This window comes from Saccopteryx leptura, chromosome 5 (assembly GCF_036850995.1).
Source record: "Saccopteryx leptura isolate mSacLep1 chromosome 5, mSacLep1_pri_phased_curated, whole genome shotgun sequence".
In the NCBI taxonomy this organism is placed as follows: Eukaryota; Metazoa; Chordata; class Mammalia; order Chiroptera; family Emballonuridae; genus Saccopteryx; species Saccopteryx leptura.
In genome coordinates, this window is record NC_089507.1 from 26,835,750 (window position 1) to 26,856,470 (window position 20,721).

Genomic DNA, 20,721 nt, shown 5'->3' on the forward strand with positions numbered 1-20,721 from the left:
ACCTTGAGACAGGGCAGCAGATAGTGGGCGGCTAAGAGAGGAAGCAGCCCAGACCTGAGTCCACCTATCACCAGGAGGCCCGAAAGGCCATGTCCTTGAACTACAGGAGAGTGGGGTCCATGCATTATAGCCAGAATCGGCCCAGTGATGGCGAAGGCAGAGCACGGGCACTTTAGTCCAGGTGAAGCTTGTGATGACGACTCTGGCTGTCACGTCCTCGGGTCTCTAACGTGGAACACGCAGGTCAGCTGCCTTACCCTGATGTCCGTGAATACTTGAGTAGTCAGTCCACTGGCAAGGACACCTCTCCTCGCTCAGACACCTCCTGCTTGCACCCTGATTAGGCTCCTGTGTCCCCCAAAGAAGGCAGTGGGATAGACAACGCTCAGATCCTTTTCAATTCCACCCTTCTCTCCCTAACAGCCTTCAACCTGTATTTCCTCTTTGGCAAAACAGAAACTCCCGGGGTAGGGGAAGGGTCTCACACAGAGACAAGTATCAATAACTGTTTGTAAACTCTGAATCACCGGTTTTCAATACACACGGGCATTCCAGTGCCTCCCTGGCCCGCCTGTTACCTTTCTGCCAAAGACTGTCACTCCACCGACTTGTGAGTATCTAGGAAAGAAAAAGCAAATGTACTTTATATTAAAATGTCATTCACTATGTTTTCTTTTTTTTTTTTTTTACACTTTCCAGATGGTAACAAAAAACTATCCAGATGGGGTGCAGGTGCTGTAAAATGATACAAAGGTAAATTTGAAAAAAAAAAAATCTCTCAAATAGAGGAAGGCATGATGACCATGGAGGCACTTTTAAAGATCCTGCCTTGATTCAGTGCATCCGCCTGGCTTGGGGCATGACCGGCATTGAGAATGTGGAACTGCCTTGACGTCATTGAAGAGGGCATGTGCCTAGATGTAAAATAAATGTTTTTGCTCCCTCCTCAGAGATGTTGGGAACACCATTGTTCTCTGAGACTGAATTTGGTTTGGGCTGAATTGATGTCTCCAGAGAGTTTCAGTGCAGAGAGAAGCTTGGGTTTTAGAGGATGCTCGAAATGGCCTCAGGAAAATAAGTCACCCCCGTCACATGTGTGTGTTTACTTTTTTCCAGATTCTATTCCAGAATGTGGGTAATAGAAACAGAATTCTCCCTAAAATGGAAAAAAATTAACTGATTTTGCTTCCTTAACAAATAAATGTGTTTATTATTATAGTTCTATTCCATATTTATATCTATATACATATGTATTTTTAATCCATATATACACATATATACATATGTAAGTTTTACTCTACTGTAATCATAATGTGATATTAGGCTACACAAAAAACATTTATTCTAAGTATCTTTTATCTATGCTAGCCCATGTGTCGTATTTCTCATTTTGGTGACTGTAGAGTATTCCTTTAAGGGGATGTACTATCGGTACTTACCTAGTAGTTATTTCCCTGATTTGGGACATTTCTTTTTTCTACTTACCTTTTTGTTTGTTTTTAAATTCCATGAACCACTTTGTTTCGTACCTTCTTCTGCCCTCTTTTGCATCTTTTCTTAAGATCTATTTCCAGTGGTGGAACATTTCTATGGCAACTGTATCAATTTGATTTAGACACACATATAGGCCTAAACAAGTAATTACAGAAATTAAAGGAAGAGAAGCAGAGCCTACAGTAGAAATTATTAATAATGGAGGTTAGCGATTCATAAAGGTGTTAATAAATAAAGTTAATACTTAACCTGACTGGTCTTCATTATTCTCACCCCAGCTATCTCTTCGATCCAGTTCAAGTGCCCTCCCCTGGCTATGTCAACGAAGTGAGCAGCTGCAAGTTAGATGAAGAGGACACTGTTAAATTAAAAGGCAAACAGAGCAGCGAAGTCCTGGTGCACAGAAATGACCTTCAGAGAGAGGGCTTGAGGAGGACTGTGAGCAGAAGCAGAACAGCTGGTCCGCAGGAGCCCTGCCGGCCTCACCAGGGACTACACCCACAAGGGGACACAGGAGGAGGACACTGTCTGGAGAAGACCGGGGGCGCCGTCAATGGCATTGGGCCCGTGACAGCTCCGCAGCCCGCCGGGGATCCTGGGGCCCACCAGGATGGCACGGGCTCCTGGGCTGGCACCGCAAACAGCGTGCACCCGACACAGCCCTTCCTCGAAGGAGGGGACGCCGGAGAAACGGACTGTGCCCTGCCGGCCTCAGAAGAGTCCCGAGTCGTCCGAAATGGAGACTCCAGGGTCCCTTCCACAGCAGAAAGCCCTGCCCAGGGGGTACAAGACCATGTCCTCCACATACCCGCCCCAGATTACCCTCAATGTTGGAGCGTGGCTGGAGACAATGGGAGTCGAGGAGAAAAAGACTGGCTTGTCAAAGCCCCCAGGGAGTTGGCGCCCCTGGAGGAAACGCGCCCCCGCGTGGGGGAGCAGGGCTTGGGCACGCCCTTCTCCGGGGAGAGAAGCTGGGACTCACTAAATGAGGCTGTGGCTGCAGAAGTCCTGAGCGTCTCCTTTAAAGAGGAGGGTCCCGCCCAGACCGAGCCTGTGGCCGATTGGAGGAACGGGTGGGAGGTCGCCCACAGCTGCCCGGGAGACAGGAGTGGGGAGGACGATGAGGACGAGGACGCAGCGGTGGCGGAAGCCCTGGCGGCTTTGGAAGCGGCTACTGCCGGAGAAGATGTGGACGAGGTGGATTAGAGGAAGGACTTTGCGCATGTAAGTGAGCTAGTGTCAGGTCACGAGGGGGCATCCGGGTGGGATGGCCCCGCAGACACCGAGCTGAATCTCTGCGCGTGGGGCAGCCTTGCGCATGGTTTACAGCAGCGTCTGTTCTGATGGTTGCCAGAGCCTGCGCCGCGTGGCTGGTTAAGTGTTAGAGCATCCCTGTGGAGGTGGCCCATCACTCAGGACACGGAAACAAAAATCAGAGTGCGTCACGGTGCCGGTGCCTAGAAATTAAACCGCCTGCTCGCCAACCCCCACAACATCTGGTGCAGATGTTCCTGAGAATGCGCTTCATCCCGAGTGCGTACAGACTCACGGAACATTATGTTTGACTGTCAGTTCTGTCTTTGCTTATGAGAGCCAAATGTTGGACCCAGTCCAGAAGAGGTAATTACCCCATTTAAAGTGCCTATTGTGTCTCCAGAGCATGGCGCATGTTCAGGGACAGTCACCCAGGGAACTAGTAACTAACCACTTGTTTGACAGCCTGTTCAAGATACCTTGACCTTAACTTTTTTACATTATTACTTTTTAATCTCCTTTGGGATTGGGGAGGCCAGTCAAAATAATTCTTGAAACTGCTTATGTCATTTTTGGGTTTGAAGTTGATGAAATTTGGAACAGTGAAGAGATATAGAAAGTGTTTTATGCCATTTAATGCCTGATTCTGATTAAAATACAACAACATGTATGGCTGCCTGTATTAATTAACTCAGAGGTGCTTCCAATATTCCCAAAGTGTCAATGACCTTTGATTTTTTTTTTTTTTTTTCAATTTAAAGAGCTAGACTTCTCTAAATCACACTTGGTGAGGAGATCAGGTTGCTTTGCTGAGAATGGCTTAGCTCTCTGTCCTTTGGGTCCAAACTCTTGACAACATGACTTCCTTGTGCCTTAAGGATAAACAAGCGATAAACAAGCGTGTCTGGGTTTCAGCCTTCTACTTTGTAAAACACGGACAGCCATGCCGACGCAGATCGATGGAGAATTTATAGGACTGTCAGGACTATCTAGAAAAATATAAACATGGAGGATGCTTTAATATGGTATTCTATACATAACAGGTTCTGGAATCTGACCTTGGTTTGATTTCCAGCTCTGCCATGTGACCTTTGACACATGATTTATCCCTTCTATTTGCCCTTCTGCTAAGTGAGAAGAATAATAGTATGTACTTGTAAAGTAGGAGATTAAACAAGATTATACAAGTGGTTTGGCACAATACCTGACACATAATAGGTACTCCGTGAAATAAGGCTTCTTATTTAAAAACATCCTTTAAATAAATTTTTACATCCTCACAACTGAAAATGCTAATGCTGTGAAGTGTATATGATATCATCACACATTTTAGTAATTATTTGATGTAAAACATGATTTCCAGGCCTTCCAGCATCTATGAGGATGGTACCCTAAGAAGTGCTTAACTGGCATACATTACCCTGGGTTGGCTTGGTGACCAGCTATCTCTAGGTGTTGCTAATTGTATTGTAGATGTGTTTGCTATTATATTTAGTATACCATGCTTTATATTTCAGAGTGGTTCCTTCAATGGTTTCCCAAGTATTATCTGTTGGGATCAGGTCCAGCTGCGTGTGATAAATGGTTTGTAAAAATAGAGATTTATTTACCTTTTATGTTGAAAAAAAAAAAGTCTGGAGGTAGCAATTGGGCTGGTAGAGCATTCCATGGTATCAGTGACACATGCTCCTTCTATCATCGTGGCTTTCTTCTCAAGATCACTATGTAGTCCATCATGGCTGCTGGGGCTCCAGTCATTGCGTTTGCTTCCCATATAGGAAAAAGAATAAAGGGTCAGAAGAGCTCACTCCCTCTCTATTAAGGACCTTCCAGAAGTATATTTCAGCCCTCCTACTTATACCTCCTCAATGAACATCTGGTCACTTGACCACATCTACCTGCAAGAAAGGCTAAGAAAACTTACCTTTCTAGCTGTGTGCATGGCTTTCTTGAATTAAGTTCGGATTTGATTACTGAAAAAAAGAAAATCAAGTTTTGAGGTGATCAACTTACAGCCTTTGCACATCAGGTCTTCCAAACCCAGGAGCCTGGGTTCGAGCCAGTTTGCAAAAGGTTGAAATTGTATTTATATTGAGTATAATATAGAAGAAGTTTAAATATTTGGGCCAGAGGAAGAAGGACCCGACAGCTACATCCATTTCAACTCCCCGCTGGCATCTCTAATACAGAAGGATAAAAGGAGAAAATTCAGACAAGAGAGGGTAAGATGAGGTCTCAACACAGACAAGTCTCTTTCCCTTGCAGATACTCACTTCTGCATTTACGTATAGACATAATTTTACATTTTAGGACTGCTGCAAATATTTCACCATGACTAGCAACTCTCCTCAGTTTGTTTTAGAGATTCTTTTTGCGCAAAATAACTGTTTCAAGAGGTTAACAGATAACCAAGAATTTCAAGGTGTTTTTTTTTTTTTAAAGCAATCCTGGCCCTGTTTTCTTTACCCCACTGTCCAGACTCCACCAAAGGATGTCAGAGGAGAGTGAAAACCTTTAGATTGAAAAGAAACTCCAGACTTCGCTTTACCCACCAGCTTGTCTAGCAGCTGTCTGAGCATCCTGCTCTGTGCAGTGTCTCAGGTCTGCAGCCTGGTACCATCATCTCTTCGCAGAAGAGTGTGCTGACAATAGTAACCTCTCCCAAACCTGCTGGACGATCTGACAGCGCAGACGCACTCTGAATGGGGGGCGCTGGCTGCGATGAGGAGTGAACCTCACACACAGTTCATGATCTCAGCAAATTACACCGAGTGGATATTCACCATATTCAAGCTTAATTTTGATTTCAGATTTTTTTTTTCTGTATTACAGATAGATTTCTTGAGCTAAGACGTTATATTTTACTTTTTACTAGAGGAAATTGCACTGTTGCAATAAGGTGAAAGTAAATCTTTTCCCCTAGTGTCCAAGGTAGATAGTAGCAAATTGTTTCAACTGTCAAACCAGACCCCCTAAAAGAATGAAGGGAATTTGAGGTTTCTTAGCACTCGCCCGCTTGTCCATGGTTGGTAGTTGTTGGCCCTTCACCTTTCTCTCTTCCCGCCCCCCTCTGCCTCCGACCCGAAGGATAAGACTCTCTCTTCACTTCCTAACTTCATCAGGGTCTCCAAGCAGGTGGGGCCCAAGAAGCATGAATGAGGCACCAAATGCAAGTGTGTGAGCAAAGCTCTCCTGACTTCCTGAGGCATCTGTGTCATCTGTGTGCGGACACAGGAACGTGGTCTCCAGTGGACTTGGACTTTGTTCTTCACCAAAGGGACGCCTATTAGACAAGTCCTTATAATAAAAACGTGGGAGTTCTTCCTGTTTATTTCTTTCCCTCTAGATTAAACCTCGTTTATTTTAAAGCCCTCTATTTTGGCACTGGTGATCATGAAACAGACACGCTGACATTTGTTTTCCATGGTAAGTTCTTTTCCTGTGAATTTAAGGAAAACTCGCTCCTTTGCTTACGTTATAACTTCGTACATGTCTCCAGTGCACCGGGTTATGGCAGACACCCAAACAGTCTGCCTTCTGAAGCCCCCTTGGCTACTTTATGAAACAATATTTTAGGCAACCCTATGAAATGTGCTGGTTACAGATGAGTCTTACTGCACACAGCCACTTGGAATTGACTGTTAGCAATTTTTTTTTTTAAACTAAAGTGACTATAATAAACAAGGGCCTTGGCCTGGATCAGGAGTAGTGTGAGCACAAGGTGGGAACTCAGTATGTTATTTGCTGAGTGAAAGAACAAAGAAGTTCTTCATAGAACAATTGGGAAGACACCACATAACAAAGACTCTGAAAACTAATTACAAAATCGTGGTATCCTGTCATGAAGGCATAAAGGCAGGCCTGCGGGAGCACAAGTCTGAATAAATGTGAGAGAAAGTACGTCTATTATTCACTGTCCTCACTCTGAGACTGCCCTGCTCCATCGGAACAGTGAGGCTTGCGGGGAGAAGAGGGTCTATGGACAGACGGTAGAAACTGAGCAGCCGGTGAGTTTGGTCTCTGACTAGACCATTACCTTTCGGACCTTAATCCCAAACTGAGACGAAAACCAGGGTCTGGGCCAAGCAGTGGGAAGCGTGGCTGACCGCGTTTTTCAGTCATCTTGGGCTCAATCTCTACAATCCCGGGAGAGAAAGCAAGCATGTGTATTTGGGGAATGAGACTCAGAATTCGCTCTTCTCTTGGCTCCGAATGGTGGACCAAGTCCAGGAGAGTCACCTCTATGGTCCCATCTGCCACCGTGCGTCGCAAATGTCAGGTACTTTATAGAGCAATAGTAAGACAAAAGAATTAAATGTTAGAGTTTTAATACAGTATTTTCTTTCCACACTGTTGGGCTATGTGAAACCTACTTTGAAACCCACTGATTGCCCTGGCCGGTTGGCTCAGTGGTAGAGTGTCAGCCTGGCGTGCGGAGGTCCCGGGTTCGATTCCCGGCCAGGGCACACAGGAGAAGCACCCATCTGCTTCTCCACCCCTCCCCCTCTCCTTCCTCTCTGTCTCTCTCTTCCCCTCCCGCAGCCGAGGCTCCATTGGAGCAAAGATGGCCCAGGCGCTGGGGATGGCTCCTTGGCCACTGCCCCAGGTGCTAGAGTGGCTCTGGTCACGACAGAGCGACGCCCCGGATGGGCAGAGCATCACCCCCTGGTGGGCGTGCCAGGTGGATCCTGGTCGGGCGCATGCGGGAGTCTGTCTGACTGCCTCCCCATTTCCAGCTTCAGAAAAATCCAAAAAAAAAAAACCAAAACAAAACGAAACCCACTGATTTAGAAGTTCAAGTGGACTGTCTGTAAAAATGCTTTGTAAATAGACAAAACCAGACTCGTATTTTGACACGGACAGCATCCACGTGCGTGTGTGCAAACATGAAAATGCCCCCTAGTGCTACTCATCTCCTGTGCACCCTCACCTCACCCTCTGAGCCCAATCTTTAGGAGAGCCTGTATTTTCTGCCTTTAAGCATTTCTGGAATAGTTAATATAAAACTTCGATAAAATATGACCAAGAGACTGGAAGGTACACAAAGAATTTTACTCATCTCCCTTATCAAAACTACACATTCCGAGCTAACATAAGTGTGACAGTTGGTGGACAGGCTGACTGGAATATTTTAGTCTGGATCTTGCTATTTTAAAAGCAAAACCATTCAGTTTTCTTTGGACATCAGTTACTAACCTTAAAAAAAAATCCCACAAAAATAATTGCATTTCCAGGATGAAAAACTTTTTTATACCTTTTCATTCTCCAAAATTGTCCTAAAGCTATGGAGAATGGTACATGTTAACCTTGGAACGTATACAAATCAGGAAGATTTCGCAGGTCAAAGACGGTTGATGGTGTCTTTAACTAATCTGCTCTCTCTGTCTTAAATGTTGATGGCTTAGAAAAAAATTAAGTTTTTCATTGCCATTTATGAAGCCATAAGATATTCATGACAGCAGCCATTATTCAGGAGACAAACCGACGGCTGTTAAAGAATTTGAAATAAAAGTTTGCAGGAGAAAATATTATAACAAGAAAAACACCTGTAAAGACACTATCTCAAAACAATTTGCCAAATTACAATTACTGACAGAGAAATCTTATTCAGTAATAATTTCTGGAAGTCACCTAGTTATACTCTTTGGTTTACCATAGTATAAACATAGCTTAACTTTTTTAAAACCTACCATTTGTTAGGTCTTTAGTACAATGCATGCAATTTAGTACAATGAGATCATCTGGGTCCACCATGACCCTATGAGTTATGGTGTGATTACTCAAATGAAATGGAGGCTCAAAAAGCTATATTCTTCATCTACAGTCACAAAACCAGCCAGTGGAAGAATCTCAACTGAACCCAGGTTGAACAACAAATTGGTCCTTTTAAGGAATACATAATACAGCCTTCCTGGGGAGACAGCCAGGTTGCTATCAGACAAAAGGAGGGGCTGAATCCAAACGTGAAATGTCTGAGACAAGAAGGACTCTGGTCTCCATTATTTCAGGGGATGCAACAATCACAACAGTCAAGGGAATGCTGAGATCCAAATGGAGAGAGAACTTCAAAGCAAAACAGTGGAGGTGAGGATAATTCCATCTTGGAAAAGTGAAGTTACATGTATTGTCAGTTGGGAAAGAAAGGTGTTTTGTTGCTGTTGTTTTTCTCTGGTTCCAAGGAAGATTTTAATAAAGAGAAGTTATAGTCAAGGACTTATCTGTAAAATCTCTGAGGCAACTACTATCAATGATGATAGTCGAGTTTTTACAGTGATCATAGGATCAAGAATTTCTTATCTCACAAAGCGTGAGGTGGGTCCATGGGCCGTACATGTTTGCCACATATACAGCCAGTGTGACATAGCTGGAGATTTTTTTTTCTCAGTTTTGTTACCTGCAAAGAAGTAGTAATGGCCACGCCTCCCCCTGGGCTATAATGAGACCTCCATGAGATACGGGCACAGAGAGGACAGCCCATACCCAGCACGAGGTCAATACTTAATGGTAGGTGTCATTTCATTACCCAGTGAAAATCATCTCACACTGAACCACATTTTCTGAGACGCACTAGACACTTTTTTAAAAATTAATTTTTAGAGACAGAGAAATAGTTCCACTTATATATGCATTCATCATCAACACTTTTTTTTAATGACTGAAGTTTGATTGCTGTGACCACCATCATAGCTCTCTGAACCACTTCTAATAATAGTAAACAATTTCTAAACTAGATACATCCTCTTCTACCTACATCATTAACAATCATCTCAAGGCAAAAATCTTGGGGGCACTTCAAACGTAATTCATTTAAAAATTCTCATTGTTATTTATTTTCATTATTTTTAGCATGTAACCATTGTAGGACACACGGTCATTTGTTTAGTTACAACTTTAAGTCATTCTACATTTGAAATGAAAATTTACATGGTCTACCTATTTTATCCCTACCTGCCCCAAGTAAACTTTTACAGAATAAAGTGCATTCCTCATGCAAGTCAGGGACCGCAGCTTTGGCAGGATTGGTCTAGGTCTGAGGGGGGGGGGGGTTGTTTGCTGTCTGTTTGTGTTGGTCAGCATGAAGATATTCATCCATAATAAGCAAAGCTATAAATCTTGCCATTGGATATAAGGTTACAGTTCCAAGAGCATTTTCTCCAGGTTTCTGAGCTAGATTAACTTGCACATAAAAAGTAATCGAGTTCTTTTTAGACTCACTCAAATGAGGATACTAAGTTCATGTCTTATTATAAGCATGATAAGATAAAATGATGGCCTGAGCAAACGAAGAACGTGGCCCTTAGGTCTGGGTCCATTCAGCATCAGGACAATGAGATCATTCGCTCACGTAAAAGGCAAATGACCTGGCGCCAGCAGAATCTCAGACTCTAGATATTACAGTTCCCTTTTCTACCTGTTTCCTCCTACACTTCCTTTTCCCTCACCCCCACCCCAGATCCATCTTTGAACATTAAGCAACATGAATGTGGCAGAAACGTCAAGCACCGACTCTCACGTGGCCAAATTCCCGTCATTCCATGGTTTCTTTTGCTAAAGAGGGTCTGAACTTGGCAGCTAAATGAGTGCTGGTTGTACCCAGCCCTGTGCTAAGTTTCGTTATGTGCCAAGCTCATATAATCATCGCGACCACCCTAAATGGCACATATTATCTTTATGCTGTTGTTAGAAATCTGAGATCCAAAAAATTTAGGGTCACAGGTGGCCAAAAGCATCTGAATGTCAAAGCTGTGTTCTTATGGGAGCTCTTATCACGAGCCCTATGACAAATCAGGGAAAGATGGAGGGCAATGCAGGGAAGAGGGTTCGCATGAGGGTTTCACAGCAGAAACCACACCTCGGTCAGGCCCCGGCTACAGGCCCCCGGCAGCTCCAGGCCATCTCAGCTGTAGGGCTGGACCCAGGGCTTCCCTGCCCGTGGGACCCTGTAATGCCTGTTGTATCTGCTTTCCTCCGAATCATTGCAATACTCATGGGGTTTTGTTATTGTTGCAAGGGATAGAGGAAACTCAACACAACCTAGGGTACACAAAACAACCTAGGTAACACAACCAAGGGACTGGGCAAAAAGAATATAAAGGTAACAGATACAGACAGGGTGGCAATAGCCAGAGGGAAAGGGGGGTGTAAAAGGGGGGAAATAGGGGTGAATAGAGACTTTGCATGGAGTATGGGGGGCACAATGTGGTGTGTAGATGGCGTTACATTGAGTGGGACACTTGAAATCATGTCAACGCAATAAATTAAAAAGAATAAAAAGAAAACATCAGTGTATCATTAATTAAGCCACAACTTGATTCTGAGCTCACCAATTGTCCCACTCAAGTCCTTGATCTGTGTCAGGATCCCCCACTGCAGTCAGCAAATAATCTAACCGTGGGGGTTTCTGAGTGAAACATGTGTTACACTCAGAAGGGTGGCTGGGCCTCAGAGACCACTGAGCCCAGGGCTTGGCAGCAGCCAGGCCTGCCTCTCCCTCAGCATGTCCCCTTCCTTTCTGCGACCAGCCTCCGACCACGTGGCAGGAAACCTGGCCTCTGCTGGCCACTGCGCCTATCGCTTTAGCCACCCCAGAAATACACCACTTTCTTCAGGTCCAGAAGGCATCCATCCCTAGGAGGGACTTATGAAGCTGGTGGTTGAAGCCAGGCAGGTTCGCACTGGATTCAGGCAGATTGTAGAGAAATTGCGAAGCTGGAAAGCGTCAGGCCATTGCCGTTTATTGGAGGCTCGCAGAGACGGGCGAGCGAATAAGCGGAGGAAAACGTGCTTTCTGCAGTGGAGGGCGAGGGATCAGGAACACCGCCCCCCACGGTGGCAGCTGCAGGAGTCAGGAACACCGCCCCCCACGGTGGCAGCTGCAGGAGTCAGGGAACCGCACCTCGCTGTGGGGGTAGAGCGAGCTGGGAGAATCGTCCCTGGGGGAAAGCACCCATGGGTTTTCATAGAGACACACACGTGGCTCTCGCATTCATCTTACAAAGTGGTTGCAGCCGGGAAACCAGCATGCACGCCTAACACAACTGTTTTCCCCACAGGGCTCCACTGGGCCAGGTCCCAGAAGGGTCATGTGCCCACCTCGGTCATGTGCCCACCTCGGTCATGTCCAGCTGCAGTCAGGGGAGAAGGGCACCTGGCTGGGTTCTCAGAGGGAGGGAGAGTTCTCCAAAGGCCGTAGGTGTCACTTCCGGAGACGGGCGGGGCTGGGCGATGGACCTTCAGCTGCCCCCTGTATGCGCTGCCGCTCCGCCCTCGGATCATTGCTTTTCACTTTTTTTTCATTGCTTTTAATTACAGTTTACATTCAGTATTAACTTGTATCCATTTCAGGTGTACATCGTAGTAATTAGACAATCACCTGTTTTACAAAGTGTTTCTGCGATATTTCCAGTACCCACCTGGCACCACACCGTTATTACAATATTATTGACTGTATCTCCATGCTGTACTTTACAGGATCTTTTTTCTTTCTTTTTTTTTTTTTTTTTTGCCCCTGTACCCCTGACTCCTCAAACTTGGACCCTCCTCTGCTCTGTGGCTTTCCCATGGAGTTTTGAACCCTAATTGAGGTCCAGCTTCAGAGCAAAACGTTTACTGGCTCAGCTGTTCGTGGTATAGGGAAAACAGCTGTGTTAGGCTTGCTCACTTGTTTTCCGGCTGCAAGCACTTTGCGTGATTCATACATGAGCACGTGGCAGAAAAACCACGTGTGCGTAGCCTGAGGCTACGGGTACGTGCCCTCCGGGAGGTTTTCCTGATCACTGGCCAGCCGCTGCTGGAAGTGGTTTTCCCTCACCTGTTCGCTCCCTCACCTCTGCAAGAATCCAATAAACAGGGCGGCCTAGCACCTTTCCGCTCCATGTTCTTCTGTGGTCTGCCCGAATCCACTGTGAACCTGCCTGGCCTCTCCCACCGGCATTACACTTGGCTAAAGCTATGTGCGCTGGGGGCCACTTCCCAGGCTGCCGTGATCAGCTGCCGTGGGACAGACGCTCACAGACCCTTGACAAACTGCCGGGGTCAGAAAATGGTTTAGGAAAAACCCAAACTTTAATTTTTACTTTTATAAGATAGCTAATGATCGTCTTTTATTTTTAAAGGTAGACTCTATTTATTTATTCCGCAAAATATCTAATCATGGGTATTTCTGAGTGCCAGGTCCTGATAAAGCCACCACAACAAATGGCCAAGGAGCCATGCAGTTTTCTCATTCGGCCAGCAGAGGGAGGAAGTGCCAGCTCCGCAAGGCAGACGACCTGCAGTCTGGATGCGGCTGAATCGTGTGCACAGCGACACCACCTGGGCGGCCACAGAGTGCAGGACACAGAGAAGTCTCAGGTGTCCTTACAGGTGTATGGAGCTACAATGAGGGACCCCGCAAGGGAGACCTGAGAACTGTCCTGAGAAATAGTCCCTGGGAGATGAGGAATGAACAAAGGAAGCCCTGGGTAGAACCAACTGCCCAACAGACAAAAAGTCAAGAGGATCCAAGAACTGGCAATAAACCTCAGGTGCAAAACACAGTCCCCTTTGACCACAGCCAAGCCCTTAGCAACCAGAACCGAATCATGGGACCCCACTTCCTAGCCCCAACATTCCACTATCCTCAGTGGGAGGGAAGGAAGGGTTCCTCCACTTTACATCTGCGTCAGGGCGGACGAAGCCTGTGGATTTGAGAAGGAAGTTCAGGAGCACTGGTGGCTATGGACAGTCCCCCTGAAATTCACGCAGGGCCTGCCCGTGTAGGAGAGAGCTGAACTGGTCGTTCCAACGGGCACCGCAGGCAGCAGTCTCCATGTGGAACAGAATGGCCGCAGGTGCTACGTAACCAACTGCTCGCTGCTCTCCTGACAAGTGGAAAGACACGCAGATCAGGGACCCAGCCCCACCTGTCCTGGATTACACTTGTGCTAGAAGCTGTCAAAAGGCTGATTAACTAAGAATAAAAGCTGTCACCCCAAGTGACCCCTTTCAACTATACACAGGAAACTTGGGATATTTCTAATATCCTCCCTGGTACATACATTCTGGGTTTCTTTGTTTTCATAAGCTGGAAATTATAAAAATCAGCTTTTCTATTTCCTTGGCTAAGCTGTTATTGATCATCTTGTTTTTAAGGCAAAGAAAAAAGTGAAAATGAAAAAAAAAGTAATGCGTGAAAACTCCAACTCCAACAAGGCACCACAATGAGAGGATTTGTTTTATTTAAATTTAAAAATTTGTAACCAGGATGTGAAAGATGGAATGCAGACAGTGACAAATGACTGCGGTCAAAAGGAATCCCGTGCCCAGGCTGAAGGGGCGGGAACAGAGGGCCTGCCCTCGGCAACTTTGGCAGACAGCGTTTTGACTGGACACTCTAAGGCCAAAACTTAGAAGAACAAAAGACAAACATTGTGCTCTAGTTGGTAAATTTGTTTCTTCCAGGGGTATATATTTAAACTGCTTTTCATGTATGCAAGATAGAAAAAATTCTAGATAAGATCCAGGTTTCAAAAAAAAAAAAAGATCCAGGTTTCTTCACCGTAGGAGAAAAAAGTCACAAAGAAGGAAAATGGGAAGGTTAGAATGAGCCCTTTGGAGCCAGACTGGAACCAGAGGTATAGCCTAGACCCACGCGCCTGTTCTAAAAATACAGAAACCAATAAAAATGTGTGTATGCACTCGGGGTAGGGTGTGTCTGGATTTACACATACTGGGGGGTTACAAGCAGGGATTCCGCGACACCAGTGAGCTAACCCGATGCCCTGGTCTTTGTTTCTAAACACCATTCTGCAATGAGAGGAACCAGGGTTCCTTGATTAGGGGTCGATTCCAGGTCCGAGGCAAGGAAAGCCCAAGAGGGGATGAACCTGGAGCACCTCGCAGCCCTAGAAAACAGGAGGACACAGGCACCCACCTGACGGAGCCCTTTCACAGAAAGGAGCTTGGGCACGACCCACCAGTGGACCAGTGGACGGTGTCGTCAGTTTATCTCCTAAAATGAAACACTGAAGTCCTAACTCTGGGTTCCTGTGAATGTGACCTTATTGGGGAGTAGTGTCATTGGAAAAGTAATCAAGTTAAAATGAAGTCATGCTAGGTTGCGGTCGGCCCCAATCCACCAGCTGGGATCCTTATGAGAAGAGGAGTGGCAGGTGCAGGCAGGGAAGGGGTCCGAGTGAAGACAGAGGCGGAGATGGAAGTAGCTGCAAAGCCAGCAGCACCGGTGCTGCGGCAACACCGGAAGCCCGAAGCTGGAAGCCGGGAGAGAGGCATGGAGCGATCCCCCCACCCCCCCCGGGGGGGGGGACTTCAGCAGGAACCCACCCTGCGGGCACCTCCCCTCCAGGACTCCGACTTCTAAGCTGTGAAAGAGTAAGTATTGATCGTTTTGTGCTCATTTACTGCAGAAGCCCTAAGAAACTAATACAGATGATAAAAAGTAACAGGTGGAAAGTGTAAGCAGAAATAGAATCTCAACGTATCTCACCTGAAATACTTGTTGATTACGAAAGGAAAAGGACTTTACCCAAATGGACCTGGTGGCCGCCACCTTGAGCTGATGAGCAAGGATGACATCACTAGTAATACATATGAACATCACGCCCCCGCATATGATGCACCGAGAAAGGCACATCACCTCTCTGGATACTTTCTGAAACGCAAGGACTTAATCTAATCAGGGCCCCTGGCTAACTTCAGGTGAAGGGCATTTTACAAAACAACTGACCAATGCACTATAGAGTGGCAAGGTCATGAAAACAGAAGACCGAAGGGTAACCACAGATCAGAGACTGAGGAGACCAGCAACTGACTGCAGTGGGGGATCCTGACACAGATCAAGGATTTGAGTGGGACAATTGGTGAGCTCAGAATAAAGTTATGGCTTAATTAATGATACACTGATTTTTTTATTTTTTTGTTTATTGTGTTGACATGATTTCAAGTGTCCCACTCAATGTAACACCATCTACACACCACATTGTGCCCCATACTCCATGCAAAGTCTCTGTTCACCCCTATTTCCCTCCCTTTTGCACCCCCTTTCCCTCTGGCTATTGCTACCCTGTCTGTATCTGTTACGTTTATATGCTTTTTGCCTAATCCCTTCACCTTGTTTTATCCAGTCCCCTCATTGCCCTTCCCTCCGACAGCTGTCCCTGTTCCCTGTGACCCGCCTGTTTCTACTTTGTTCCTCAGTTTATTGTGTTCATTAGAGTCCACACATAAGTGAGATTATATGGCATTTTTCTTTCTCTGCCTCGCTTATTTTACTTCAACATAATAACTCCAGGTTCATCCACACTGTTACAAAGGTAAGATTTCCTCTTTTTCATGGCCATGCAGAATTACATTGTATAAATGGACCACAGCTTTTTATGCACTCATCCACAAATGGACACTTGGGCTATTTCCAGATCTTAGCTATTGTAAACAATGCTGCAATAAACATGGGGGTGCACATGTTCTTTTGAACTAGTGTTTCGGGATTCTTAGGATATATTCCTAAAAGTAGGATGGCTGGGTCATAAGGCAGTTTCATTTTTAACTTTTTGAAGAATCTCCATACTGTTTTCCACAGTGGCTGCACCAGTCTGCATTCCTACCAGCAGTGTGGGAAGGTTCCTTTTTCTCCACATCCTTGCCAGCACTTGATTTGTTAATGAAAGCTATTCTAACAGGTGTGAGGTGGTATCTCAATGTGGTTTTAATTTGCATTTCTCTAATGATTAGTGACATTGAGCATTTTTTCATATGCCTATTGGCCATCTATATGTCCTCTTTGGAGAAGTTTCTAGTCAGGTCCTTTGTGCATTTTTTTTTTCATTTTTCCGAAGCTGGAAACGGGGAGGCAGTCAGACAGACTCCCGCATGCACCCGACCAGGATCCACCCAGCATGCCCACCAGGGGGGGCGATGTTCTGCCCCTCTGGGGCGTTGCTCTGTTGCATCCAGAGCCATTCTAGCGCCTGAGGCAGAGGCCACAGAGCCATCCCCAGCGCCCGGGCCATCTTTGCTCCAATGGAGCCTCGGCTGTGGGAGGGGAAGAGAGAGACAGAGAGGAAGGAGAGGGGGAGGGGTGGAGAAGCAGATGGGCGCTTCTCCTGTGTGCCCTGGCCAGGAATCGAACCCAGGACTCCTGCATGCCAGGCCAACGCTCTACCACTGAGCCAACCGGCCAGGGCCCCTTTGCGCATTTTTAATTGGATTATTTGTCTTCATGATTTTGAGTTTTATAAGTTCTTTATTTTGGTTATTAACGCTTTGTCAGATGTATTGGCAAATATGCTTTTGCATACAGTGGGTTGTCTTTTTGTTAATGGTTTCTTTTGCTGTGAAAAAGCTTTGCAGTTTAATGTAGTCCCATGGGTTTATCTTCTCCATTGTGTTGGTTTTGATCATTGTTCTGTGGTTGTATAAGATGTTAGCACAAGGGGCAGTGGAGTGCTTTTGCAACTCTTCTGTATATTCAACAGCATCTCCAAATTTAAAAATCATGATGGCAGGGCTGAGGAATGCTGTTACCATGGAAGGGAAATCCAGGGAGGACCGTCGGCCAAATGATCACTTGCCAAACCAGACGTGAGAAATCAGGCACCGTAACATTAAACACCATCAGTGAAACTTACCACATGACACTTTCCGTACACAAGGGTCCCCCAACCGGACCATTCACACACAGCACACTGTACGTAACATTTTTATTTTTAACTCTGCTTTGGTAGTACAAAAGTTGTAAAAGTACAAACCAGACAGTTAAAAATATACTTGACACTCAAAAGGGTGAAATTTTTTTCTTTACAAAATTTTACAGCAAGGTGGTCGCCAACACCTTCGTGACACCGGAAGTTCGTCCACCATTAGTGTTTCGTACATTAACCCGTCGTGGCTCTCCAGCCCTTCCGGAGAAGGAAAGGAAACACAGGCCTGTAAACATCAGTTGCTTTGGGAACACTCAGGAGTTAGTGGATAAGAGAAAAAAGCTTATGTGTTGAAAACATTGAATGCTTAACTTTTGGCATATTTGGAAGCCAGACAGACAAAACTGCTCAAGTATTAGAAAATATTTAAAACGTACTGTTGGTATAAATATAATTTTAAATATTTTTGAGTATTCTTTTGCCTGTTGTATTGCTGTTCAAGAAAGTGCTCTGACCTGAATAAAGTTAAAAAAAAAAATTAAAGCTGAAAAATATTTTACATATTACCCCTCACCATTTTGAAGGTATATTCTTAAAACAAACAAAAAAAAATGATGCTTATCTATAAACTAAAACTATTGGTCTAGACTACACACATATTATTTACACTAATTCACACCCCCAACATTCCTATATAGCTACTTTCTGGACCCCAGTGAAATTTATTTCCATACTGACCCCCTCTCGTCTGCTGTGTGTGTGTGTGTGTGTGTATACATATATGCCTTTTCATTAGTTGTCAGTAAAAATTTGCATGAAAATGCACCTATCTACCATTCATCTAAAAAGTTAGAAACTTTTAGTTTGATGTCAGAAACAGAGTGGAATGAGTCTATTTACAGTAAATACTTCCAAATACATTTGAATGGAAATCACGTGGGAGTCAAATGAGAGAGACAGGTGCTTTTTTCTCTTTGAAATAAAAGAAGCCAGAAGTAGGTCTGGGAGATTTCCCTGCAAGTGGACCCTTCCAGCCTTTGGCCTAAAACCTCTCAAAAATCTGCTATCTTTGCCTCTGAGCTCTTTCAAGTGTTTCATAAACTCTCAGGCTTAAAATATTGATATATATATATAGGGTTTTCCAGACCCAAAAGAGAAGTAACAACCGAGACTCTCTTAGATAACGAGCATTAGTTACAAGATGGAAAACAGCAAGTGACCAAGGAAAACCAGCCAGGGGAAGGTGCGGGCCCACCGGCATGAGAAGGATGATTTTCTGGTTTGTTTTAACCTTGGGTTGTCAAAACAAGAATTTTTGTTGTTGTTGTTTTTGTGACTTTAAACCATTTCCCCCTTTATTGAATGGACTAAATAAGAATGGCTTAGTTCAAGTTTCAAAAAAAAATCTCAATATTTTATAAGTGACCTAAGAAAGGGGCAGGGTGGTAGCAGAAGTCAATACTGAATTCTTGGTCTCAGAATCCAAAGTCTGCCGTCTAGACCTATCCGACTCCATGACCTCTTGGGGGACCCATTTCTCAGGACTAGACGAGGTTATCTCCAAGGACCTTCCCTACCCATGAGTCGTCTTTGTCTTTTGTAACAGTTAAACTGTAAGAGGCTCTTCTTACACCAGTAGGGAAGTAGGAAGTAAAGGTCAGAACAGAAGCACATGCACATGCGTGTGCACGCGCGCGCGCGCACACACACACACACACACACACGCAGCATCAGCTCAGACTGCACACGAATAGCTCCGCTGTACACAGTGACCATTCTGGAAAAGCTGCGATGTACACACAAAGGCCAGGGAGGGGGGCCTGGAAGGGGTATGGCTAGTGGTTGGGAAGATAAAACACAGGCTCTTTCCTTCCCTGGAAATGTAATACATCTTCATCCAACTTTTTTAAAACCAAAACTTGTTTCAAAGCCAACTGAATTCTGTATTCAGCATAGCAACAACATTCCCGTTTAGCTTTGTCCCATATGCCTGCAGACTCCGTGATAGAAATCGTATAAAAGGTAAAATATACTCCTCAGGCAACTTCAGATCTTGTTAAGTTTTAAGTTTTCAGTCTCTTAGAACTCTTCAAATACAGTCATTCCTGAAAGAGAAATCAAGAAAGGTAAAGCTTCCCAGCAGGTTAAGCATAACATCACACACTGATCTGCCTGAATATTTAAAAACACAGAGAGATAGCGTGCAACCCGCCCTCTCCCCGGCACACCCCCTGCCACGGCGTTCCTTTCCCCGTGACACATTTCACTAGAATTCGGTCCGCAGAAACTGAAGTACCACAATTTCAAAAGGACCTCATTATCAAGGTTGTGTAAATGAAGAAAGAATAGAATCTGAGAACCACAGTAGACGAAGGGAATCGGGCTGTTTCAACACGAGTTTCTAAGGTGGGCCTTCTCCCTGTGAGTCCTGTATCCTTCTTGGGACCGTGTTCTTTAACTCCTCAGCCACATTCTGGCAAGTGAACAGGCTCAGTCACAAGGAACCTTAGCTGTCAGGTAAGGTGTCTTTCCCAAGACACACCAAAGAGCTAAGTCTGAGTTTGGGCTGGGAGTTCACGGGCGGGCGGGTAAGACTACAGTGAGCAAACTCAGCCTGGGTCTTCGCTGAGCCCCAAGGGCTCGGACTGCATCACTAAGTTCTAACAACCGTCCCTGTGTGTCTACATTTACATTACAAATGAAGTGCCTTGTAAACTTGTAAAAACAGGGTTTTATTTTTCCAAAGTTTTTTTGTTGTTGTTTTTAAACAAATGTCTCTTCAAGTGACAGACAGTTATGCACCCTATTACTTTCCCGTTTTGAAGGCTGGGCTGACCCAGGATAGGACTAGAATTCTCGAGCTACTTGCGCATGTTGAAACACACGCACCCTGCAAGCCAACCTACACCAAGTTAAGGAACAGAACACTCTCTTGTCCGACAAACGCGTGTTTGCCTATAAATACTAATCAAAATCAGAGATGAAACCAACTTGCAAAAATATGGAGGAACAGCAAAGAGTCGATAGAGATGCCTTAAGTATTATTTTTATTTTCTAACTCACCCTTCAAAAGATCGTCCATTATTATCCATATTATCCTTTTCGGTAATTTATAACATTCACAGTGGTTATGAGAGAGACAGACTGAGAGAGACAAAGATAAAGATACTGACTTACCAAACTAAATAAGTTGGGTAAAGGACCCTTACCCCTTTTACTAAAAAGGAAATAAAATATTGTCCCCAAAACAGCACACACTGAATTATTAATTGTAACTCCCTGCAACCTAGCATGGCTGAACTATATGGATTTCAACCTAAAACTGAATGAAGTC

At 44.9% G+C, this 20,721-nt stretch overlaps 2 protein-coding genes across 3 annotated transcripts in view; one reads left to right on the top strand and one right to left on the bottom strand.

Annotated features, from left to right (window-relative positions):
- C5H4orf19 (chromosome 5 C4orf19 homolog) overlaps positions 1–3,418 on the top strand; it is a 93,898-nt gene extending 90,480 nt beyond the window's left edge. For both annotated transcript variants that reach the window (XM_066387694.1, XM_066387695.1), the window contains exons 3-4: positions 700–753; positions 1,773–3,418. In XM_066387694.1, coding sequence (XP_066243791.1) covers positions 722–753; positions 1,773–2,700 — 960 coding nt within the window. In that variant the 5' untranslated portion in view covers positions 700–721 and the 3' untranslated portion in view covers positions 2,701–3,418. The remainder of the gene's footprint in view (positions 1–699; positions 754–1,772) is intronic.
- Positions 3,419–17,430: 14,012 nt separating this feature from the next.
- The window catches only part of RELL1 (RELT like 1), a 70,930-nt gene continuing 67,639 nt past the window's right edge, over positions 17,431–20,721 (bottom strand). Inside the window, exon 7 of the mRNA XM_066387696.1 lies at positions 17,431–19,492. The gene's annotated coding sequence lies outside the window, so the exon portion shown is untranslated. The remainder of the gene's footprint in view (positions 19,493–20,721) is intronic.